Source organism: Pristis pectinata, chromosome 33 (genome assembly GCF_009764475.1).
Source record: "Pristis pectinata isolate sPriPec2 chromosome 33, sPriPec2.1.pri, whole genome shotgun sequence".
NCBI classification, from domain to species: Eukaryota; Metazoa; Chordata; class Chondrichthyes; order Rhinopristiformes; family Pristidae; genus Pristis; species Pristis pectinata.
In genome coordinates this window covers 8770742-8797692 of record NC_067437.1, presented here as the reverse complement: position 1 = coordinate 8797692, position 26951 = coordinate 8770742, and the positions used below count along the sequence as shown (strand labels likewise).

Genomic DNA, 26951 nt, shown 5'->3' with positions numbered 1-26951 from the left:
TTGAAAGAACAGGCCCCAATGCAGATCGATTGGAGGAAAGTGGTCGATTACAAACAAAAGGCATCAGAATACGAAGACCAGTATAGGACAGTTTGGATCAGCTATTCAGGAGTTCAAGGAATAACTGAAGGTAATATAGATAAATATGGCCTCCTCAATTCAACATTCATGGATGGCTTGAAACCAGATGTTGCCAAAATGGTGAGGCTAACAAAAGCAAATTGGAGTGAAGCTGCCATTTCCTACAGTGATCTGGTGCAAACTGCCAAACAAGTGGAGTGAGGTATCGAAGTCCAAATAAGATCAGTACAGATGAACCAACTGCCCATACCTGCTAACCAACAGTCAAGTGGTACTGCAATGCACAGCAATATTGGTCTGGGCCACGACCACAAGGTAATAAAATGAGGTGTCAACTCTGTGGTAAGAAGGGACGTAGTGCAAAAAAGTGTTGACATAAACAGCCTCAACAACAACAATTCCAAACACAGCCTCAACAACAACAAGTCCAAACACAGACTTAACGCAAGTTCAACCCCCTACCTTGCAAAGAATGGGGGACTTTGATCGGATGGAGCAGGTTTGGACGCAGTGGACATGTGGCACACTTTGTATGATAGTTTAGTTGATCATTGTGTGAAATTAACCCAAGCGGTTCAGTCTGCTTCCCAACAGGTTTCTGCTGCTTGGAGCGGTCCATCGGAAGGACGACACACCCTGATTCCTGGTGAGTGGGTCCTGGTCAAGAAACCACACAAGGAACCACTGGGAGGTCGGTGGGAAGCCCCTTACCAAGTACTGTTGATTACCAATTCGGTAGTCAAGGTAGAAGGTAAAAGAAAGTGGACACACGCCAGCCACTGCAAGTGGACTAAAGTGGTGCCAGATGAAGACAACAAGTGCTGTGGTTAATGTGCTAGTAACCTCTTGGTCACAGTGCCTACGCTGCTGGGCTACAGTGAGCAAATCACTAGCCAGCCAGAAGACTTCAAGCAAGTTGACAACTACTAGACATCACAAAGTCTATTCTAATATTAGTTGTTGTTGTATTTTTAGTCATAATCTTCATACTGATATGTCTTATCATAATCTACATCTTTATTACTTGTTTAAAGGTGATCATTAGTAGAATTATGCAAACTCGTGCAAGTGCATCCACTGATCTGTCTAACCATGACATAATGCTTTGAAGGACGTGTAGATTCTTGTACCTATTTTCTTTTCTGCCTCTGAATTTTCAGATGTAATAATTCTAAATGGGTGATTTAGAATCAAAGGGGGGATTGTTGGATTTGACTGCTTTAAGTAGTTTTTCTAACATGTATAGTGTTTAATACACCCCAAGTGGCTGCTCAAGGAATGGCCACTCCCTAGCTTATTGGTTCGTCCATCAGGTGAACATGCGTTTTCTCATTGGTTGGTTTTGCCGCAGGTATCTAATAGGTTTCCTGATTGGACTATTGTTAGCGAAGGAGTACCTCTTATCTCAGGTATAAAAGACATCGTTTTTTTTGTTAATCACTCTCTTGCTCTGCCACCCTCTGCCCGGCCCTAGCCCATCTTTAGTTCTTTTTGTCTCGGCTCGTCTCCTAGTAGTAAAGCTAGTGCCATGTGCTCTGTGACTGTTACTTTGTTTTAAACTTTTCCAATAAAACTTTGTGAAGCACCAAGTTGTTTTCAACTCATTCTTGGACTCCTTCGAAAATAATCAGATCCGACAGTACTGACAAACAGTGGTAGGCCATTTGGCCCCTCAGACCAGTTCATCTACCCACCTTTTCCTTATGTCTCTTAATATCTTTGGTGTGGTAGCATTGTGGTTAATTTACCCGACTACCATCAAGATGTCAGGATTTGGAAGTGAGAACTTAAATACCACAGAAGAATGTTTCTCACTGTCCACCTTTATCAGTTTGCCTCAATACTTTAAAAACTTCATCCAAATAACCCTATAAATCCAGTTTTTGTAGTTTTCCTTGTAGTTTAACCTCTAGGGGAGTTCAAGTGTCATTATGGTAAACCTAAGGTGACCTCCCTCACAGGCCTACAGATTCTTCCTATGATGTGGTGCCCAGAAATGCTCACTTCCCTCTGGGTGCAGTCTAAGTTGAGATTTGTTTACCATTTTGGGTCAAGACTGCCAGTCACACCATTCATCATTATATATAAAAAATTACAAAAAGGGGCAGAGAAAGATCTATTGAGCCTACCCCATTTAATCTGTGGTGGGAATTAGCCATACAACCGATGCTCCCGACCTACCACAGCTGGGAAATTTTCCAAGGGGCTGAGCCAGGAATTTTTTAGGCCATAAGGCACAGACTAATTAACATCTGCACATCCCCAACATGCCAACATATGCCTATCAAACAGTCAGCATGGATTTGAAAACACCATCAATATAAGACAAAGACTCCAAGAAATCCAATTGGGAGCTCAGAAGGAACTTCTTTGCCCAAAGAGTAGTGAGAACTTCCTTCCACAAATAATATGGATGCATTTAAGGGGACAAGGGAGATGGGGATAAGAGTTAAATTGATAGATCTACATAGGGAAGACGGGAGGACAAGCACCAGCATGGGACAAATGGGCTGAATGGCCTGCTTCTGTGGTGTAGATCCCATGTAATCCATGGGCAACTCCATCAGGAGGGCTGGGGAGAAGTGGAAAGACAAGGACCATTGCCAAGATCTTCAGAGTTACTTGTAAATGCCAAGCTGAGTACTTACATGGGAAGATGTTAGTGTATCGATTCTTTACTTTGTTGTCTGTGAGTTGGGAAGCTTCCTTCGGCTGGTCTATACCCACTTTTGCCAGACTCTACAATGAATTGAAGAGGGATTGTTTGTCAGTCATGTCAGGAGAATCCAAACCTATTGGACTCCATGATGTTATTATAAATCTACTCTGGGCACAACACTGTCCGCAGATCAGTGAGAAGATAAACTGTGAACCTGGTGTGCTCATGATTTTTATGAAGCTCACCAATTTTGGATGTTGTAACACAATGATTAAAATTTTGATTGCATAACCCAGCAGTGCATTTTACCAGAGTGAAACGTAATAACGGTCTTTTCTGGTTCATTTTGTGCCACTCTGGGCACCTGTATGCTTGTGCACCTGATCAGCAAATCGTGTCAGATGCACATTATGTGAAGTCACGCCCCATGCGACTTCACATGAAATTGTCCATGCAAAACACCTCTCGCCTGTATTATTCTCAGCACCTCCATCAGCACTGCACCTGAACCTCCGAACCCCAATCACTGACCCTGGGGCTCTTCAATGTCCCTGACTGCACCATGTGACTCCACCACAAACCCTCCCCTCATCTTTTGAAAGCTAAGGCTGGGTCCTGAGCAGTGGTGCCCAATCTTGGGGACACAAAACTAAAATGTGGGGTGACAAAGATACTTGAGTATGCATTATTATTGATCTATTCAATTGGCCAGTAAGGGATTTACCAACAGCAAGAGTTTTAATATTCAACAATAGCTTTTTGTTAATGTATTATATCCTACACTGGTATTGGAACCTAATCAATCACATGATGATTGCCTTGCTTTGGGGTTGCAAAAAATTTCCAGTGTTTGAATGAGCCCATACTAAAGAAGAGGTTGGGAAGGACTGATCCTGGGCAGCACATCTACACTTGCGTTCATTAGTCATGAAATGGTGGCCACATAGCCATAACAGTCCTTGTTGCCTTGTGCAACATGTATCACCTACTTTTGACGATGCACCGCGTTTTCTAGTTAAGCAAGTTTTCAGGTGTTCAGAGTGAATATTTCAGCGAAACATACACACCCGATATTCCTCAGAAAAGCCAATATTTGTGTCAGCATATTTGCGCTGGATGTAACTCCTGTATTCACTCACAGGAATGGGCCTAGGGAACAAAACAGAGTGTAAAAGATATTAATGTGGATGTACTTGATTCAAGTGTTTACCCTAACTCAACTGGTGGTTTCTTGCCGTTGACTCATAAGGTTGCAATGAAAACCTTGCCCAGAAATCTAGGCTTATGCTTCTGTGCCATATTGAGGGAGTCTACAATATCAGAAGAGCCATCTTTCAGGTGAGACGTTAACCCAAGGCCATGCATTCTCTCTTTGGTGGCATCAAAGGGCCTTTGGTGTTATTTTGAAGAGCAGGAAGATGGTCCTGCAGTGACTCATCCCTTAATCAATGTGGCAAAAGGAAAAAAAGCTCATTGTCACATAGCTGTTTGTGAGATCTTGCTGTGACAATTTGTTCAACTAAAGTCAGTCAGCAAGCCAACTGGGACACATTTGGCTCAACCAGAACTACCCAAGGCTGTGGAGGGTGAGGGAACCCGTTAGTGATGGTTATGGGAGGATGGGCTTGGAAGGGCTGTGTTAAGTACTATTTTCACATTTCCTTCTAATATCAACCACACTGGAGCAAGATCCCCATTTAAATGCAGCATTCAAAGAAATACAATTGGCCTCCTGAAACCAGACTGTACTGGGTGGGGGAGGGAGCAGACAAAGAGGGCTGGTGGAAGTGAGGTTTTAAATCATCCTGTGGATGAAATTACATGAAGACATTACAAAGGACATTTCCCTTAGTGAAGCGACTGTGGCAGGATGAGGCAGTGTTGTCTTTTTGGATGAAACTGCCTTGAGGGAAGAGTCAGGGTGTTCTAACACTGGTCATGGGTAGCAGTGTAATATTCAATACTTTTCAGCCAGTTGGCACATCTATGCTATTGCACGAATGCCACATTCCCAAGGACTTCTTCAGCTGACAGAACCCTGGCAATAGTGACTCAAGCCTAGAACAGCAGCAACACCAAGACAAACACCAGAGATCTGTTCATAAGAAGACTTCCTCCTTTTCACATTGGCAATCATGGAGAACGGTGAACCAACCTTTAGCAACAAGGAGACAAAGAGCATCCACCAGTCTTTCTCTAAGTGCCCTTGGGCATGGATGATGCAACCACATTGCACTTGTTGCCTAAGTAATAATGGAGATTTTTTTCAGTGCCACCTCACATGGTAATGGATGAACAAGGTGGAGGTTAGTCCAGGTCCAATCCCTAAAGGAACCAATTAGGTTTTCAATTATAGATTTCAGAGTCATTTTCTGTGGTATTATAGTGGGTTTTAAACTCATGAGTTTAGATTGCTGGCATGATACCTTTCCGCTGGAGCTGCATCCTGGGCAAAAATGACTGAGAGATCTTCACCTTTTAACAGATCATATAAAGCTGTTGTGAAACAGATTTGGGGTCTCAAAAGGCAAGGACTCTGAACACAGTCTGGCAGTAAATGATTTATTTACAAAATGACAAGTGGGAAAATGGCAATGGGAATAACACGCACACACGCATGATTTATAGCGAGTGTGGGAAAATTGCAACCGCAGTAAAATACACACACACACACGCAACAAAGTAGGGACATACAAGCAAGGAAATGCAGTACGATACCCACCACCCCTTGACTCAGTGCGGGCATGGCTCTATGCTACTAGGGACACTAACTAAAATGCTCCCAACCCTTAAACAGGGCACAACTCACCAATGATTTCTCCAGCACCGTTCCACGGTACTCTGCCTGGAGTGAAGCAGTGTGGTCCCTCGAAGGTCGCAAAGAGAGATCCGAGCACATGTGGCGCTCTTTAAAGTGCTGGAGGGCTGGGGGCCCAACCCAGGTAATTTCCAAAGGCCAATGGCCCGGTGCCAGCAAGGACTAATTGACTACAAAGGCCAATGGCCCAAGGCCAAGTACAAAGGTACTTAAATGGACCAATGGTCAGGTGTGCGCTGATGGGTGGGGTGGGACCAAACCTTGATTGGCAGTGGTGTGTCTTCCGACCAGGTAATGGGCAGTGTTGTCACTTGACAGCGACGGCCCTCCACAATACAGAAGCCCATGCAAGGGACTACAGGGCTTTAGGTGAGATCCTGAAGTCCCTCCTTCTCCACTCTTCCTGCAGACAGAAGCTTTCTATGACTGGTTGTCCCAGCAGTTCCTCCGCAGATGTGGAACAGCAGAGACTGAATATGACTGGGGCATTATACCACTGCTTGGTGCAATTCAGATGTCGATTCATTATCTGTGTGCAAGTCGTCAATGCTAATAAGTCAGAGAGAGGCCAATGCAATTCTGATTGCAGCCAGCATCGATATAGAGATATCAGCTGCAATTTTATGGAACAACCTGACACTGTTCAAAGGGAGGGAAGTGAGACATAATCAGAATCATCAGGAACAGAGAAAAGTTCCACCTACTTGTATGCTGAAGAAAGGGCGGTCATTGATGGATCATGTTGCTTCCTGGAATTTTATAAAAGAATTACTAATGTTAACTTCAATAACTGTAATATATTTAAATGTCTTAAGGCATTTTACAAGAAAACTATCAAACAGAAATTCATGCTGATCCACATATTAAGTCAGGTCATACAGGACGAAAAAAAGAGGTGGAGAGTTTTAAGAAGGAAATTCCAGAATTTGGGGCATTGGTTGCCTGTGATGTGATTAATTTGGAGGAGCACATAGGTCTTGGATGATTATGAGAATGGAGAGGATTACAGAAAGAGGCAGTGATAGGCCCAAAGCAGGATGTGGAAACAAGAATAATGCTTTTTTAAACTGAGGTGTTGCTTTGCCAAAATAGAAGTGAGTGAGCATAGGGTGAATGGAATTTGGTGCAGGTCCAAATCAAAAGTGTTGCTGAAGCACATAACTGTCATTCCAGAGGATCACAATCTCACCGTTAATACCTCCCACTGACAACTCCTGTGACTCCCTACTTTCAGACCAGGCATCATTAATCTACTGATTAAAAATGGAAAATCCCTTTACACTGTCTCATCAAACAGACTCGGGGCAGGGATGGCATGGGTAAGGTGCAGAGCAAAGCTCCCTCTACACTGGAAAAAAGCATGGATTGGATACAGAGAAGCTTCCTCCGCACTGTCCTGTCACAGCCTCCCAAAGCAGGGGCAGTACAGATTAGAAAAAAGATAAAGCTCCCTCCACACTAGAAAAAAACGGGTTAGTTATGGAGTAAAACTTCCTCTACACTAAGAAAGTGGGGTACTTTTGGAGTAAAGCTCCCTCTACACTGTACCATCAAGTACTCCCACGGCAGAGTGTGGATCAAACAATTCTCCCTCTACAGCAGAAAATAATAATGGGTTAGATATGGATTAATGCTCTCTTTACAGCAGAGGAAAAGGACAATTTGGTAAGTAGGTTCCCTCGATACTGTTCCATCAAATATTCCCAGGTCAGGGAGAGCAAGGGTCATATACAGAATGAAGCTCACTTTACACTGGCTAATGATAGATCTTCAGAAAGATTCTCCTACTGTATGAGGAAGATATAATTCGGAGTCACCTTGTGACTTGACTCTGAACTTTATTCATAATTATAAGGATTCTGGATGGATTTAACTTGTTGGTTTCATGTTCTCTTAGAAAAAAGGAGGAAAAATACTTCAAACTCTTCCCACTGGAATAACCCAGTGAATAAAGAGACAACAGTAACCTGAGTGAGGTGGGACTCCAAAGGCAGGGTACTACGTCAAAGTGCAAAGTATTTGACTACTCCGTCTGGTAATGCTACTTATCAGTGGTGGGGTAGATTGGGCACCATCAGTTTTTTTAAATCCCCATCAGTACATACTCATCAGAGCCCACCGCGCAAGGACTCTTACCTCTGATGCCTGACTTTATGGATGATGAAGAACAGCAAAATGCCAATTAGGGTCAGACCCAGCAGAGAGCCCACAGTTGCTCCAATGATAATGGCTGCAAAGAATAAAACTGGATGGTTATCCCAAAGAAAGAAGCCAGGCATTTGCTTACCAGGTAAATAGAGATGAGCCAATCGGCCATTTCAGTTCATCAAAAGGCCCCACCCGTCCCACTACTGCTGCTGCCTCGACCAGCTGCAGTACCCCAAACACCTTTCTTGTAAAAATTGTGCCATATTTATGCTTAATTGTTTTTTTCTTGTGAATGCTGCTTACCTGATGTTATGTGCCTGTGACACTGCTGCAAGTAGGTTTTTCATTGCATCCGTGCATACATGAACTTGTGCATATGACCATAAACTCAACTTTGACTTTGACCAGCCCCAGGGGCAGTGTGTACCAATATTTTTAAATTGTATTGTAATCCCAGGTTTCTGCTATTTTGATTTCTGATTGAATGATTAGATTGAGATTTCAAACTCACAGTGTGAAGTTAAAACAATTATCAGCAGCTGGACACATGCACATTGTATACGTGGTTTGCAAGTGAAATTATTTAGTATTGCATGGTTACTGGCCCATGTGAGATTTTGCCAGCAAACCAGATAATCCCACATGTGTGAGTTGGGATGTTACGTTGAAGTTGTACAAGATGTCAGTGAGGCCGAATTTGGAGTATCGTGTGCAGTTCTGGTCACCTACCTGCAGAAAAGATATCAATATTTGAAAGAGTGCAGAGAAAATTTACAAGGATGTTTATGGGACTTGACCTAAATTATAGGAAAAGGTTGAATAGGTTAGGGCTTTATTCCCTGGAGCAGAGGAGAATAAGGGGAGATCTTATAGAGGTATACAAAATTATGACGTGTATAGATAGATTGAATGCATGCAGGCTTTTTCCCCTCAGGTTGGGTGAGACCAGAACTAGAGGTCATAGGTTTAGAGTGAAAGGTGAAGTATTTAAGGGGAACCTGAGGGGAAACTTCTTCACTCAGATGGTGGTGCGAGTGTGGAACAAGCTGCCAGTGGAAGTGGTAGATGCAGGTTCAATTGTAACATTTAAGAGAAGCTTGGATAGGTACATGGATGGGAGGGGGGCGGTTTGGGGGATATGGTCTGGGTGCAGGTAGATGGGACTTTGCAAAAGATCAGGTTGGCATGGACTAGCTGGGCCGAAGGACCTGTTTCGGTGCTGTAGTACTCTATGACTCTACTCTGTGAGTGCCTCTCAATCCCCAGTGTAGTCTGTTTGAAAAGCCCTCTGTGGAAAAAGAACAGATTTTTTATTTTTTTAGGAAGACAGAAGATAGCAGAGCTGCTGCCTCTCAGCCCCAGTCACGCAGGTTCAATCCTAACCTCTGGTGTCTGGTGAGTAGCAGAATCTAGAAGTTGATTGGGATATGGGGAAGAATGAGCTAGGGTAGCATTAAGGTAAAAATGGATGGTTGGTGGTTTGCATGGACTCAGTAGGTCAAAATGTCTGTTTCCATGCTGTAGCGATGACTTTCTATAACATTACTCCATCTCTTGCTTCAGTGAATAACATGCATGGCTCAGAAATTCAGTCTCCCAGAAGTATCCAATATATGAAATGTAGCAGCAAATTGCATGCAACAAGCTCCATCAAATATATAATATCCCATACAAAAAAGAAAATAGCAGCTAGGCAGCAACTATGGAGAGCTAAGACTTTGGGTCAATGAACAAGGAAATCAGGAACAGGACGTGCATGCGTTTGGACGTCAGCTCTGGACAAGGACGGGCACGGCAGTGATGCATTGTTAAGCAGCAGGTGGTTGGTTCACTCACTGATCATCAGAAAAAGTTGGCATCCCAGCCCTTTGAAAGGTGAGCTTTTGATCTAGCTGGTCTGTTCAATGACAATGGGTTATCAGGATCTAACAGGGGAGGAGGAAACATTTGCGTGCAGAATACTCACGCTGCGAGCTAGTCCAGCATTGCTTGGTCTCCTGCTTGCTGGATGTCTGCCCGTTCACTGTGAAGATTTTGATCGTGTACTTGCGTCCAGGCTGAAGACCAACAAACGTCAGTCCATTCTTCTCTTTCTCAACGGTATGATTAGTCACTAATTTTTCACCGTCATATGTGACGGCTCTGAACCTGGTGAACTCGCCCTTTGGTTGGTTCCATTTCACCCCGATCATGTATCCTGTGCTCCCAGCACAGTGGAAGTTGGAAATAGCATCAGGAACTGAAAAATGGATGCAGTGATCAGGCCGAGTCTGGTTCTCTCACTGGTGGCACAAACTGAAGTGAATTTTAATCTGACCAGGAAGGCAGGAGCATTTACAATAGCAGGTGAAGTCAGAACAAAACACAAAATCAAACTGAAGAAGAAACAATTTAACATAGAGATAGAGATACAGATAGAGTGATGAGGATGGAGAAAGATCTGTCTCTCTTATTCTTTAGTGAAAGTTTGGTGAGACTAGAATTCCTTGGAAAAAAACAAATGCTACATGGCTATGTGGAAACAGTAGAGAATGGGACTCATTGGAGAGCCCTTTCAAAGGGCTGACATGAACACAAGATGCTGAATGGATTTCTTTCTGTTTTGTATCCATGACCACTGTAGGATAAAAAGCAAAATGAAATAGTTAGACCAAAAAGCCGTGCTTTTGAATTATGGTTTTGATATAATTTTATCAATCTCATGACCGTAGCTGAAACACTTTCTCCATAAATAGCCCTAAGAGACTGCCCATTTATGGAACGAGTTTGGTAACTACCAGTTCAGAAGTCGATATGTTCTCTCATTAATTTTAATTTGTGTTATCTTGTACCCCAGCCTAGAGACATGCTACTGGGAATGTAGGATATCCCAAAGCCCTCCTCTGCACTATTCAGTAACTCCTCCCTGGAGCTGTGTGCATTTGAATGTCAACAATCAGCCATGAACAAGCTGCACTCCAAGGTTGAATAGACCACTAGAATGGCTTTGTGGACAGGGTATTGTAGTGTGATTAGACTGCTATTGGATGTGTGCTGAGTTTATGAGAATACAATCACCTTAAGAAGTTCAGAGTTACTTGTGTGGGGATCACCACACTCGTACAAATGCTCTGTGCTTTCCAAGGAGTGACTAACTCTACTTCAAGGATGTATTGTACCTTGGTGACCAGGTAGCCAACCAGAAACTTAGTTGAACATAGAACAGTACAGGCCCTTCGGCCCACGATATTGTATTGACCCATATGAACCTTATCCCTATTCAATCTATCTCCACCTCCCCTAACCCTCTATTTTTCTTTCATCCATGTGCATATCTAATAGCTTCTTAAATGACCCTATCGTATTGGCCCCTACCACCACCCATGCCAGTGCATTCCAGGCACCCACCACTCTCTGTGTAAAAAATCCTGCCTCTGACATGTCTCCTGAACTTTCCTCCACACACCTTAAACTGGTGACCTCTAGTATTGACCCTGGGGAAAAGATGCTGACTGTCCACTCTGTCTATGCCTCTCATAACCTTATATACCTGTATCAAGTCTCCTCTCATCCTCCGTCGCTCCAAAGAGAAAAGCCCTAACTCACTGAACCCCTCCTCATAAGACATGCTCTCTAACCCAGGTAGCATCCTTGTAAATCACCTCTGCAAATCGCCTCTTGCTCTTGAAGACACCTTAGAGACTTTACTGGTTAATTTCATTATCTTTGAGGTGGGACTCAATTGGTGCAGACTCTCACGTGCAGGGTTGCCCAGACAGAAATGGAATTGCAGTGTGGAATTCCTCTGCTCTTCCTGCACCTCATTTCCACCTTTAAGAACTAAAGTGCTTAAAGAACAATGCCTCAGATTACACTTGGGCCTCCTAACCAGGCACGGTAGCATAGTGGTTAGCATAATGCTTTACAGCGCCAGAGACCCGGGTTCAAATCCGGCCACTGTCTGTAAGGAGCTTGTACGTTCTCCCCGTGTCTACGTGGGTTTCCTCCGGATGCTCCGGTTTCCTCCCACATTCCAAAGACGTACGGGTTAGGAAGTTGTGGGCACGCTATGTTGGCGCCGGAAGCGTGGCGACACTTGAGGGCTGCCCCCCAAAATCACTACGCAAAAGATGTATTTCACTGTGTGTTTCGACGTACATGTGACTAATAAAGATCTTATCTAACCCAAAGGTATGGCACTGAATTTTCCAATTACTGGTAACCCACACCCCCGTGTTCTTTTCCCACTTCTACCAGTCCACTTAGGATCTCTATCCCTTTGTTCGCCTTTTCCATTCCCAGAGAGTCCCACCCCCCACCCCTGCAACCTAGATTTGTTACCCTCCCCCACTTGGTTCCACTGCCCGTCATATCTGGTTCCAGTTAATACCTTCCAGTCTTCACTTTCCCCTTTACCTACCCCCACCTGGTTCCATCTGCTTTTTTCCTCTCTTCTTACCTGTCTCCACCCATCACTTGTCTCCCTACTCCACTCCTCCCTCTCCACTACCTGGCACAATCTGCTCATCAGCTCCCTCCTCACCTGGCTTCACCTAGCACCTATCAGTCCCTGTCTCATCCCTTCCCCTCACCTCTCAGCTACCTCCCCTAAACACTCTTAGTCTTGATGCAGGAGTCTCGACCCCAAATGTCGACCATCCCTTTGCCTACGCAGATGCTGCTTAACTTGCTGAGTTCACCTGCAATTTGTTTTTGATTAAGATCTAATATGTTTGCCAGGGATCACTGTGGCAGTGATGGAACAGTTGTGAGCTGTACAGATGCTGTTTCAGTGCATGATTGTGTGTGCAGCTTTCAGCATATTTTCACCCAACTTTTCCAGGGATCCAACTGAGCATCAGTGCCAAGCACAGGACACTTGCAGTGCACAAATAGCAGGTGAAATGCTATTTCCAGGCATCAGAACTGTCAAACCGCTGCTTGGCCAACACCAGCAGTCTTGCCACCAGTGTGGTACCAAGTCCTGGCTGGTTTCAACACCAGTACTGGAAGTGACTGAGCCACTTGAGAGTTGCTGTCTCTTCTGCAGTTACTTACTTGTGGTGCTTGTTGCATTCTCAGGGGTACTCATTGTGTTCTCAGGAGTGACTGACTCCACTGTCAGCTTGTATTGTACCCCAGGAACCAGTTCTGTCACTATGAATGCTGTCTCGCCTGGACTTGTGTATTTAGGTCCACTGTCACCACCAGTGACATTAGTAACTATAATTCTGTACATATAGACAGAAGCTCTTGTATCAGTTGGTGCTGTCCATTGTATTTCTAACGAGTCTGTTGTCCTGTTGATCACAGACAGATCAGAGACCGAAGATGGATCTGTTAAGAGAACAGGAGAGAGAGAGAGGGTTAATTGGTGTGAGAAACCCTCCATCCTGAGTACTTCAGCTTGAGGCGTCTCCTACTCTTTGACCGTTGGTTTGGATTATCAGTGATCACTCTGCTGACAAGAACAGGTGTGATATTCTGCAGGAACTCACAGAGAGATATAAACTCATTTAAACACATCACAATGTCTGACACATCAGAAAGGCTGTATTGAGGGACTGCTGCTCTGTTGGAAGTGCTGATTAACAGCACAGACTTTGAAAATAGTACTGGATGTTAAAAAAATGATTGTTAATCTCTGATCTAATTCCACTTACCAACCTTTCCCCATTATCAATCTTTCAACCTTGCACGTAAGCAGAAAACCTGGATTCAGTGGCCAATTGTGCAAGAGATGCAAGTTGTTACCATCCTGTGTGTAGAAATGTTGCTAAATTTAACTCTTGAAATGCTTGGCCCTAATTTTCACACTTTGCAGCTAAGTCCCAGACTTCCCAATCAGCAGGAATTCTTTCCCGTTTTTTAGCCCATTAGTTCCTCTTAGTATCTTTAAAAAAAAGCCAAGTATGCAGGGAATGAATTCTGGTTTCTGCAACGGCTAAGAAGAGCATCTCATATCTCCCCACTGATCACTGTCCACTTTGCCTCAGCCAATTATTCTGGTTGGTCAATAACGTGACTCCAGGATCATTAGATGCAGAGCTTCAAGAATAATGAGATTTAGCCCATCCCTCAAAATATTCTGCTCAGGTCCCCTTTAACAGAAACCATTGCGCATGAGGGGACTGGCTTTGAAATGTGACATCTGTGTTCACTATTCATGCAGAAGTTTGAGGGTGAAATGTTATTTTTATTCACAACAGTCAAACCATTACCTGGTAAACACAAATGTGCAGTCAGAATTATGCCAGCACTGGCTGGTTCGGGTATTTGACATGGGATCAGTTACTACCTTTTAAGGCGTTACTTACTTGTAGTGTTTGTCACCTCCTCAGGAGTGCTCAATAAGTGCTCAGGAGTAACTGATTGGACCGACAGCTTGTATTGATTCCCAGGATCCAGGTCTGTCACTGTGAAAACTGTCTTGCCCAGACTTGTGTACTTGGTCCAACTGTGACCGCTAACAACATTAATGACTGTAATTTTGTAGGTATAGTTAGCTGCTCTTGCATCCGTTGGCACTGTCCATTCAATTGTTAATGAATTTATTGTCCTGTTTACTGCAGAAAGTTCAGTGACTGGAGATGGATCTGTCAAAAGAAAAGCCAAGTGAGGATTAATGAGTGTGAGACACCTTCCATCCTGGGTGCTTTTGGGTTGTGTACCCTTTTTAAGGTGTGTGCTATTCTTTGGCTGCTGTGTGTGGGTCAGTAGTGACCTCACCTTCAGACAAAAAAATCTTATATAAACTTGATTAAAAATACACAGAGTCTGTCACATCGGAAAGGGTATACTGAAAGACTGCTGCACTGTCAGAGATTCCTATTAATAATGGAGACTTTAAAAACATCAGTGGATGCTAAATGAGATCATGGTCATTTTATGACCTGTCCCAGCTATCCCTATATTCGTAATTCCCTTGGTTCTCAAAAGGTTATTTTAATTTCTGTTACTCATTGTGCAAGAGAGTTGCAAATTGTTCCCACAAATTGCGTGGTCTTGATGATCTTCACTTCTGAACTTCACCTCACTGGCTCTTCACTCAGCTTTGGAGTACCTAGACAACAGCAATACATACGTCAGGCTGCTGTTCATCGATTACAGCTCGGCATTCAACACCATCATCCCCTCAGTATTAATCAACAAGCTTCAAAATCTGGGCCTCTGTACCTCCCTCTGCAACTGGATCCTTGACTTCCTTATCGGGAGACCACAGTTAGTGCGGATTGGTAATAACATCTCCTCCTTGCTGATAATCAACACAGGCGCACCTCAAGGATGCCACCTCAGCCCACTGCTCTATGCTTTCTATACTCATGACTGTGTGGCTAGACACAGTTCAAACGCCATCTATAAATTCGCTGATGACACCACTGTTGTGGGCAGAATCTCAGATGGCGACGAGGAGGTGTACCGGAGTGAGATAGATCGGCTGGTTGGTATCATAACAACAACCTCGCACTCAACTTCAGCAAGACCAAGGAAATGATTGTGGACTTCAGGAAGGGGAAGTCCGGAGAAAGTTTCTGAATGAATGTTTAGTTCTGCACTTTGACATGGCCACTGTCAATCATGGAACATTCTTAATTGCCATAGGGAAAGCTATAAACTTTTTAAAATTCCAAGCCCGTTGTGTAATTGCAGTGTTGCACACCAGAACTGTGCAAAGCTAAGGGAGTTAACTGTGGGCTTTAAATAAAGCATAATGAGCGCTGAACAGTACTGTGAACTGTAACTGGAAAGTCCTCAAGGGATCTGGAGACGCCTGTGGTGAAAATAGCCACTCTTATTGGTAAAATTAGGATGTAGAATATGGACAATGAGGTCGTTCTTATTTAATGGCTGCCAGTGATCTGCAGTTTCTTAATTCGGAGGGAATCTAAATAAACGCTTAAGATGTTGGTGGCAAAAGTGTGTTTCCTTCTTAGTTATCTAATAATGAAGGATTACTCTACTCAGAGAGAGGCCAGAAGATTCTATCTTCAAAGTGGATGAGAGACAGAACCTTAGAATCAATAAGCAGCATATCCTCACCTTTGGTAGTTGATGAGAGATTTGGAAGAGAAAATATATAGATATTGGAAGTCATATGAAGACAAAATGTATAAATGTCTATTTGTTGAGGTTCAAAGACCAATGTTACCTTTATTAAACCTGCTCTTCCAGTACATTAGCTGAAGCTCATTTCAAATAAATTTGAATTTATTTGAGTGGTGAGAGTGTGAGACGAGCTACCATCTGATGTGGTAAATGCGGGCTCACTCTTAAGTTTTAAAAATAAATTGGATAGATACATGGACAGGAGAGGTCTGAAGGGTTATGGACTGGGTGCAGGTCAATGGGACTAGTGGAATAAAGTTTTGGCACAGACTAGAAGGGCTGAATGGCCTGTTTTCTGTGCTGTAGTGTTCTATGGTTCTATGGTTCTAAACATACACCAGTCCTTATTGAGGGGTCAGCGGTGGTAAGGGTGAGCAGCTTCAAGTTCCTGGGCATCAACATCTCAGAGGATCTATCCTGGGCCCAACACATTGATGCAATCATGAAGAAAGCTCACCAACGCCTCTACTTCATTAGGAGTTTGAGGAGATTTGGTATGTTGCAAATTTCTATAGATGTACAGTGGAGAGCATTCTGACTGGTTGCATCACCACCTGGTATGGAGGCTCCAATGTGCAGGATCAAAAGAGGCTGTAGAAGGTTGTAGACTCAGCCAGCTCCATCACGGGCACAACCGTCCCCACCATCTAGAACATCTTCAAGAGGCGGTGCCTCAAGAAGGCAGCATCCACCACCATCCAGGACATGCCTTCTTCTCATTACTGCCATCTGGGAGACCCAACTCAACATTTCAGGAACAGCTTCTCCCCCTCCACCATCAGATTTCTGAATGGTCCATGAACCTATGAATTCTACCTCATTTATCCTCTTTTGCACTATTTTGTGTATTTATTTTTTGCTAACTTATAGTAAGTTTTATGTCTTGCACTGTACTGCTGCTGCAAAACAACAAATTTCATGACCTATGTCAGTGATAATAAACCTGATTCTGATTCTGAAAAGCTTGGTGATAATTTTCATACAGTGCAGCTCAATCCCAGAGCAGCAAGAATTGTTTCTAGCTTTTCACACCACTGGTTCCTCTTGATTTTAAAAAACTGCAGTTGCAGGAAATGCAACACCAGTTTCTGCTTCAGCTGAGAAATATGCACGACTTTGTAAAGAATAACCCCATCCCCCCAATACATATTGTGAATTGCTGTGACTGTCTTCTGACCCGAGCTAATCTAAGCACCCATCCAGTCTGCTCTCTGATTGCCATTGCAATTGGCTCAGCCAATTATCCTGGTTGGTCAACAAATTACCTGCAAGATCATCAGACGCAGAGCTTCCAGGGTGCAAAATGGTTGGTGATTTAATCCATCACTTAAAAGATTCTGCTCAGGCTCTCTTTAATAAGAAACAGTTGGACATGGGAGTCTGGCACTGAAATGTTGTCTATTTATGTTCACTGTTCATGCAGAAATTTGGGGGCAGAATGTTATTTTTATTCAGAACTTTCAAACCACTGCCTTGTAAACATGAACAGACGGTCAGGATTATGCCAGTACCAGTTGGTTCAAGCACCTAATGTGTAATTGACTGAGGTATTGGGACAATTACTGTCTCTTAAGGAGCTACTTACTTGTGGTCACCTCCTCAGGAGTGGTCAATGTGTGCTCAGGAGTGACTGACGGTTCCGACAACGTGTATTGTACTGTTGTGCCTGGACTTGCATATACAGTACTTTGGTAGGTATAATCAGAGGTTCTCGTATCACTTGGCATTATCCATTCAAGTCTTAACAAATTTGTTGTCCTGTTTACTGTAGACAATCCAATGACTGGAGATGGATCTGTTAAGAAAAAGGCCAAATAAGAGTTAATTAATGTGAGTGCATCTAAGTGCTTTTCTCCATCCTAAGTGCTTTTGGGGTGTGTGTCCATCTCAAGGTGTGTGCTATTCTTTGTCTGCTGTGTGTGGATTAGCAGTGACCTCACCATCAAAAAAATCTGATATGAGGTTGATGAAAAACCTTATGGAATTATTAATTAGCCTGAGTAATCATCCCGAGTGCCTCAGGGGCTGAGTCCAGTTCAAGGTGTTCGATATTTCTTACCTTCATTGTGTGGAGGAAATGAGTTGTTATTATACTTGGCCAGGTCCCAGGTCTCAGATGGTAGTGATTTATATCAGAATACAAACTCACAATAGAGATATATGCATGTTTAAAAACAAGATGACACTTATGACATGGGTCCAAGGCTATTGTTCACTGTAGTATTGAGGGAATGCTGGAGGCAACAGTCAAAGAAAACTCAGATTAACTCTCCACCCATTGCCTTGAGTGTATGTAAACTAAACATTCTAATCAGAGGCAGATTAGGCAATGCTCAAAGTTCAGGCATGAAGTTTTCCCTCAATACCACCAGAAGTGGGTTTAATAGTATTGAAGTCTTACTTCAACTGTACATGGCTTGGGTGAGACCACATTTGGAGAAATCTGGACAATTATGGTCTTGATATCCAGTGGAGGATTTAATTGTCTTGAAAGCAATGCAGCTCACTTTATTTCAGGGATGAGTGTGTTGTTGTTTGAGGAGGTATTCAGTAGGCTGGGTCTATTTTCATGGGAGTTTAAGAGAATGAAAGTGATCTACTGAGACAGTAATGTAGTAGGTTAGTGCGACTGCCTTACAGCTCCAGAGATGGGGGTTCCAACCTGACCTCCAGTGCTGTCTTTTGTATCTGTGACCGCATCCTGAGGGCTCCAGCTTCCTCCCACGTCCTCAAGACATGTTGATTTTTAAGTTAATTGGTAACCGTAAATTACCCCTGGTATCAGTGGGTGATAGGAAAATCAGGGGCATGTAAGAGAGAATAGGTTACGGGGAAGAATGTTGGGGATTGGGATTTGTGGGCTTGCACTTATATACAGCATTGACCCAATGGGCCATATAGCTCCTTCCAAGTCACAAAGAAATATAAACTTAAGGTACCCACAAAGGTTCAGTGAGGACTTGAGAGGGTCGACTCTTGGTAGTTTCCCTGGAACCATGCAGCACCGAAATATGTTCCTTGGCCAACAATGTTGAAGGCTCCCATTTATACTAATCCCAATTTTTACTTTCCACAGTCTCTCAGATACCACCTCTTTGGAGAAAGCTCACAAGATTACAGGGTGAATGTGCAAACTCCACATGAACTGCAGAAAAGGTTAGGATTGAACCTTAGTTGCTGCAGCAGTGAGGATGCAGCTCTGGTGCTGCACCACTGTGCCTCAAGCTGGAGAGTCTTGAACCAGAGGGCATCTTTCAGGATGTGGAGTTGCCCATTGAGGACTGAGACGAAGAGATATCTCCTCACTCAGAGGCTTGTAAATCTTTGAAAACTTTTAACCTAGATGGTTGAGTATTCTCAGTCAGTAAATATAATCATGGCTGAGATTGGGAGCCTTTTGGACTGTGAGGAAATTAGGAAGAGATAAGATGGAAAAGTGAACAAGAGGCAAAGGATCAGCCTTAGTTATGATAGAACAAACTCGAAGGCCTACATCCGAGTGGGATGTAGGCTAGAGCTGTTGCTTCACAGAGATTACAAGGAATTGCATCATGATAAATGTCATCGTAGATCACCTAGCAGAGAGGAAGCCTCAACAATGGCATGATCTAGCAGCTGAGCTATGGGTGATCAGTTATGTCTCATTGCAGTTAAGTTTTTTTAAGTATATCACAGTTGAGATAATCTTTCTGGAATTGCAATGAAAGTCTGAGTATTACAGAGTCATATATCACAGAAACAGGTCCTTCAGCCATCATGTCCATGCCAATCATCAAGTGCCTATTTCTACTAATCCCATTTACATGCACTTGGTTCATAGCCTTCTATGTGCTGGTAACTCAAGTGCTCGTGTAGATATTTAACTGTTATGAGAGTACCTTCCTTCATGTAGTGCGTTCCAGATTCCAACCATCTTCTGGGCAAAAATATTTTCCTCAGATCCCCTCTAAACCTCTTACCCTAAATATATGTCCTCTAGTTTTAGGCACCTTTCAGACCGCAATCAGTGAGGATAGGCAGCAATACCTCTGGCATGATTATTCACAACACTGGTGCCCCACAAGGCTGCGTCCTCAGCCCTCTACTCTACTCCCTATACACTCATGACTGTGTGGCCAGATTCTGCTCTAACTCCATCTACAAGTTTGCAGATGATACCACCGTTGTAGGCCGTATCTCAAACAGCGATGAGTCGGAGTACAGGAAGGAGATAGAGAGCTTAGTGGAATGGTGTCATGACAACAACCTTTCCCTCAATGTCAACAAAACAAAAGAGCTGGTCATTGACTTCAGGAAAGGAGGCTAAACAAATTTGGTTTGTCCCCTTTGACTCTCACCAACTTTTACTGATGCATCATAGAAAGCTTCCTGTCTGGATGTATCACGGCTTGGTACAGCAACTGCTCTGCCCAGAACTGCAAGAAACGGCAGAGAGTTGTGGACACAGCCCAGCGCATCACGGACACCAGCCTCCCCTCCTTGGACTCTGTCTTTACCTCTCATTGTCTTGGTGAAGCAACCAGCATAATCAAAGACCCCACCCACCCGGGACACTCTCTCTTCTCTCCTCTTCCATCGGGTAGAAGATGCAGGAGCCTGAAAGCACGTACCACCAGAATTAAGGACAGCTTCTACCCCACTGTGATAAGACTATTGAACGGTTCCCTTATACAATGAGATGGACTATGACCTCATGATCTACCTTGCTGTGACCTTGCACCTTACTGCACTGCACTTTCTCTGTAGCTGTGACACTTTACTCTGTACTGTTATTGTTTTTACCTGTACTACATCAATGCACTCTATACGGACTCAATGTAACTGCACTGTGTAATGAATTGACCTGTATGATTGGTTTGTAAGACAAGCTTTTCACTGTACCTCAGTACAAGTGACAATAATAAATGAATACCAATACCAATACCTTTGCTACCGGGAAAAGCTTTGTAATATCTACCCAAACTATGCCCCTCACAATTTTGTATACACTTACCTGACATTTGTGTTCAGGAGTGCACTTGAACTACCCCATTTCTAATTGTACAAGAAGTAACCACGTATGCTGTGTCCAATTGTGTTCTCTTGAGCACTTCTGCTTTTAGTATTGGTATTGGTTTATTATTGTCACTTGTACCGAGGTACAGTGAAAAACTTGTCTTGCGTACCGATCGTACAGGTCAATTCATTACACAGTGCAGATACATTGAGTTAGTACAGAGTGCATTACCTCTGCAACAGTGAACAAATGATATTCTATGAGATATTGGGTATAGTCTGCAGTGCATTCCAGAGTGAAGTATAGGATGTTGTGTAGAGTACAATTTGATCCTCGTATGGTTCCTACTGAGGGTAATGCAAGTGGAGTGGGATCTAGTGTGGGAATGGTGCTCATTGTGGCCTGATATAAGACATGCTAACTGTGTGGTGTGAGCTGCATTGTGGCATGATGCAAGGTATGATAAACTGAACAAGAATATGAAGGCTGCCTTGACCTATACATTGCTTGTATCTATTTCTCTCTCATCCTCTTTCTGTTTATGCAGCCCAATATTCTTCTGGGTTTAATTCCCCACTCTAAAGGCAGGAGTCCAAACCTCTAGCTGACATTATCTGTCCAGTATTAAGGAAGTGCTGTGCTTTCTGGTATTAAATATTCCTTTCTCTCAGGTGGTTTTGAAAGATTCAATGGCACCACATTCAGGGAAGTGCAGGGGAGCTTTCTGGTATCCTTGGCCAATGTTTGTCACTCAACCAATACAACTGAAACAAATCATCTGCTTATTATCACACTGCTGTTTGTTGCTGCTATCTGAGCACAAACTGGCCAATGGAGTCTCTAGCATTACAACAATGAATACGCTTCAAAAGAACTTCATTAGCTATAAAGAGATTTGGATGCCCTGAAAGGCACTATGAAATTCTCTTGGTGTTTCTTTTACAGACCTTTATCTCTACTTTTGGAGTCTTGATGGAACCTAACCCAAAAGGAGTAGATGTCCACCTGTTCAAAGGCTTCTCTTAGTGCTAATCAACGTTTATGCAAGGCAACCATGCCTGAAGATCATTGGGCCAATGGCAGATAACTCAAATATCTTTAGCCCCATTCTGCCATGACCTGATAACATCATGAGGTGGAGCCTTCAGGGGTAAGGACTCTTATATTCTCTTATTCTGCTTCCCACAGGGGTCTGAGTTACAGAACACCTACAAGAACAAATTTTGTGATTAGCTGGCCAGGATCTGGCAAAAAAAAATGATCTTGACACCTTTTTCTTCTGGGCCACAGGGTCTGGCGAGTAAGGAAGGGTTATACTCAAATGCTTTCCTCGTGACTTGTTTCAATTGGCAATTTATAACAAATTTATTTGGGTCTCAACCCAAAATACTGATAATTCCTTTCTCCTCACAGATACTGCTCAGCTCGCTGATATCCTCCAGCAGTTTGTTTTTTGCATCATCTTTAACTTTTTTAGTTTGCTGGAGGTGAGGGGTCCCCATCTTGGAATTTGCCTTTCTCATTGGAATCTATGTACTGCGTGTATTCTGAAGGATGCCCTCAAACGTCTCCCACTGCATCTTAATTGACTGATCACTTCACTTAATATGGCAGCTCATTATAGTTAGCTGTTTGAATGCCCTTAATCTTAAACTACCAACCTTGGACTCATTCTTTCCCCTCAAACTTAATGTAAAAATTGTCTGCTCCCCGCCTTTCAACATTCCAGAGTGACCATTCCCTTACAAAACTCTGGTTCAATATCACAAACACCACTCCTCATGGCATCTTGCCTTGCAACTGCAGTAATCACAACATCTACTCTTTTATTTCTTCCCTTTCCTCTTTCTACGTGGTCATGATATGGTCTTCTTTGCATTTGAATAACCAAATACAGGCTTGGAGACTGCTTTGCAGAACATTTCCGTTCAGTTTGCATCGGGGATCTGAGCTTCCCATTGCCCATCACTTTACTTCTCCATCTAAATCCCACTCTGACCTCTCTGTCTTTGGCCTCTAAAACTGTTCCAACAAAATCCAATGCAGTTCCAGGAACAGCATTTCATCTTGACTTAACGAGGTACAATCCTTGGGACTTAACACTGAATTCAATAACTTGAGATAACAAACCCTTCTAGTCTATATCAGAACTGGGCAGATCTGATGATAGGTCATTGACCTGAAATGTTGACTCTCTTTTTCCCTGCACAGATGCTGCCTGTCCTGCTGACTGTTTCTAGCTTGCTTTGTTTTTATTTAATATAGCTGGCCCCACCACTATTATATCTTAACAAGAGGAAGCTGAGCTTGAATTGAAGAGGTAGATCAGATGGGATAATTGGTATCTGAGAGACGAAGACATTTTCTCCAGCAGCATTATCAGTCATTATTGTAGCCTCAGTTTCATGTGGTAGTTATTTTCGAACTGATAATCTTGCACTGTTGCATAGTTTAAGTGGATCCAAATTTCTGAGGAGTAAAATTGGAGGTCCTTTTGGTTCAACATTATGTGACGCTACATCAGCTGGTGACAGAGAGTTTAAAAATTCAGAAGGAAAATGTACCACCTCATCAATGTCTTCACACTGTCAATAGATTTATATTATACAGGTTGTCCTGGAGGCTTTGAAAGAAGTTCTTCATTCATTACCTGCACTGTGTCTTTTTTTGATGTTAAAATTGCTCTTTCTCCCAACCATTGGTAATTCAAATAGTGTTGAATGACATTTGGGAAAACAGCTTGCATTAGATCCTCCAGTAATGTAAAAGTCCCACCTAAGTTTTTCATCAAAATCATTCTCGTTGAGTCTTCACGTTTAATTTCCCCATTTCCTAATTTTAGTAAATTCAAAGCAAACTCTTATCGTAATAGATCACCTGCCAAATGGGCTCACATATTGGTTTTCAAGTGTAATCGTTTAACATTTTCCCAAATAATTGATGCTTTAATACAGGTTTTCTAGTGCTTCGTGGAATTACTGGTAGTGTTTGATAAAAATCTCCAGCTAGCTCTGAAGTAACACCTTCCATTAATTTATTATTGTGTATGAGAGGTAGCGATGTTCGACCTAATGCTTCAGTGCTGCTATGTGAACTATTGTGCATTCATGCCAGGCAATAAGTTTACAATCTTTTAGAATTTTTCTCTTTGCAGTTCCCTGACCAACAACACATGTTGGGGCCTCCATATTTGTCAAATTTAAAGGGAGTTTAAAAGCCGAACGTGCAGTTTCTCCTCCCTGTCAAAAGTGTTCTAATCCTGATGATGCCACAGCCAGGACAATCATGTTTTGTCTTTGAACTTTAGCATAAAAACGATTAATAAGAAAAGTTTTTCCCATTCCACTTGAAGCGTTCAACAGCCTCTAATTTCTCTGTATCTAACCTAATTACCTGAGGCACTTCTTTCGTATCTTACTAAACTTGATTCTTTTTCTTGTTTACACTTGTCTAACTGGTTTAAGTCATAGCTGGTCTCCCACGGAAACTCAGAGTAAAACTTCTTGGTTTCTCTTTGTGGTTCAAGTACACCAGAAAAATGTAGGTCAGGTCCACTTCTAGTACCGTAGAAAGAGATCTGGAAAAAATCTCATCGATGTTCAAAGGGGAAAATTAAAACGAGGCCCCCTTTGTGCTACTGGAGGGCCTCCTATGGGGGATTTGTGAAAAATTAAGAGTGTAGTGCACATCCTTATGCTAAACCTAACTTGAAAAATTTCAGATTTCTAGATTGTTTCATAACAGAGCTCTGCACAGGACACACTAACATTCTATTTTAATATATCTTTGGAAGACACAGAAGGAGCTCATTCAACCCATCGGGTCAGTTACTGGCATCCAGGTGAGCAATAACATTACACTAATTGGATTTACCTCTCCTTATTACCCTGTACTCAACAATTTATCCTCTCTCACATACGACCATCAATTTCCCTTCGATTCATGTTGCCATTAGCCTAATTTAAGTTTACAGCAGCCAACTAACATACCACATCTTCACATTTCTCTTGCTCTCTCCACCCCTCCCCATTCTCTACAACTTAAAACACATTTAATTTCTACGATTTGTCAGCTTTGATGAAATGTCACCTGCCTGAAATGTTGACTCCGCTGCCTTTCCTACAACTGCTGTTTTTAATTCAGCAGCACAGTTGAATAGAAATGATCATAGAGTCTAAATAGAATTGTGGAACTTACCTGAGGAAGTTTGACTGCAAATGACTTCCTGTTGATGAAGAAAGAAATACCATTAATAACAAGATACTATAATGATCCTTGATGTTCCTTCTGTGTCATCCTTCATGTCATTATTGCACACGTCATTATTACAAACCATCACTTATTATAATATCACTTGACTCCTTAACCTCTTCAGTTTAACTACTTACTCACAAATCATCACTGGTTTATTGACTAGTCTACTTTTAAGTTGAAATTACTCCAGCCAGTTCAGAGTGAATTTTAGTTCACCTTTCCAACCCTCTGTCAGGATCCCTGCAAGCCATGAGTGGGATGAGGGAATGATGCAGGGATGAGAGGCTGAGGAATCGGTTGGTAGAAAGGCAGCTAGGATTCAACCTGCCTTTTGTGCACACAGCATATAGGGGAATTTTCCAGATTGTCAAGCAGTGACAGTGATGTAGCTGTATTGAAAAACTTGGCTTAGAGGCATGGGTCACTCTCAAAGAAACCTGTTCTCCTGTTTACCATCTCCCTTCATCCAATTCGGGCCAACCATACCAGAATCGGAATTCATCAAATGAGTGGAGCTGGCAAACAAGTCCTCTGCCCACCTCTCAGCTAATTCTAATCTTCCAGTGGGCCTGGCTCAGTGGCGATACTTTGAATGATTCCGCGGGAGTCTGTTAGTTTAAGTCCCCCATAGAAAGCTGAGCACAAAATCCATTCTGATACTTCTAGTGCAGCAATGCTGTCTCTCGGATGAGTTGAACTGTCTGCCCTGTCAGGTGGACATTATAGATCCCATTATGAAGATGAGCTAGGGAGTTCTGCCCTGTGTCCTGGATCACTCAGCAAAACTAAAACAGATTATCAGCTTATCACATTGATGTTTCTGGCCTCATTTCTCTTGCTGTGCCTCATTTGGCTGCTGCATTTCCTGCTTTCCTATATGGACAACACTTACAAAAGACGTTCATTGGAATGTCCTGCATGTTGCAATAGAAACATGTCTTTCTTTCTCTCTCCCATCCCCCTTCTTCCACTTGCCGTGTTATAGTCCCTCTCCACCTGCCCTCTCCCTCTCTCTACTTCAGCCAGTTGTCCAGTAAAGCAGCTCACATTCTTTAAAACAAGCAGCCTAATGCAATTGCTGCTGTACGGGGAGGGGTGGGGGGAACATTTACCCCCTCACCAGATACATGCAAGTGAATGGGATTAATGTAGATAGATACCATAGGCGGCATTGACATAGTGGGCTGAATGACCTGTTTTGTGTGCTGTCTGGCTCTATGACTTTGTGACCTTCGACACAGCAGAAGAGAGGTAGAGGTGGGGACAGTGGGAAATAATTGAATTATGAATCTGAAGACCTTTACACCTTAAAGTCAAATCTAATTATTGTCAGCACTATGAAAAGGAAAGTTTAAACTTTTCTAATGACCCTGCAGATTTATTAGAACTTTTATGTCACTGTAAATCATCAGTGAATGTTGCTGATGCAAATTAAAATAGTTATTGCCTGACCTTTATGCCAATAATAGATGAGATTAACAATGGCATGAAGGTCCTTGTTGGTCTAAAGCTATTTTCCAATTTAGAGTGATAGAGACCTACAGCATGGAAACAGGCCTTTGGGACCACCTAGACTGTTCTGACCAAGCACTAATAATGCAACAATACAGGCCATCCTTCATCCCTGGGGTGGACTGTTCACTCCCTTCGGCTTGGTTACATAATGGTTGATATTGGAAATGAACAGAGGCCTGGAAACAAGAGTTCAAATTCCATCCCTTCAGGTGATTCAAGCAAAGTAGCAGTCAGGGAGAACTTTGGCTCCAGTGACCATAATTCTATTAGTTTTAAGATAGTGATGAAAAAGGATAGGACAGGTCCACAGGTTAGGGTCCTAAACTGGAGCAGAGCTAATTTTGGGGGAATTATGCAGGATCTAGCAGAGGGCGATTGGGTGAGCCTGCTTGTAG

The 26951-nt window shown here is 42.8% G+C and overlaps 1 protein-coding gene and 1 long non-coding RNA gene across 4 annotated transcripts in view; both read right to left on the bottom strand.

The window, feature by feature from the left end:
- The window catches only part of LOC127585698 (receptor-type tyrosine-protein phosphatase H-like), a 123984-nt gene that overhangs the window by 13935 nt on the left and 83098 nt on the right, over positions 1-26951 (bottom strand). The window contains exon 15 of one of the 3 annotated variants that reach the window (XM_052043393.1): positions 2730-2820. The exons of the other annotated variants lie outside the window; for them this stretch is intronic. Within the exon in view, the coding sequence (XP_051899353.1) occupies positions 2730-2820 (91 nt within the window). The remainder of the gene's footprint in view (positions 1-2729; positions 2821-26951) is intronic. 3 annotated transcript variants of the gene reach the window in all.
- Positions 14192-25013, bottom strand: LOC127585701 (uncharacterized). The gene is made up of 3 exons (XR_007958555.1): positions 24985-25013; positions 17377-17586; positions 14192-14281 (listed from the first exon to the last, which is right to left on the bottom strand). It is a non-coding gene; the product is annotated as an uncharacterized LOC127585701 (long non-coding RNA).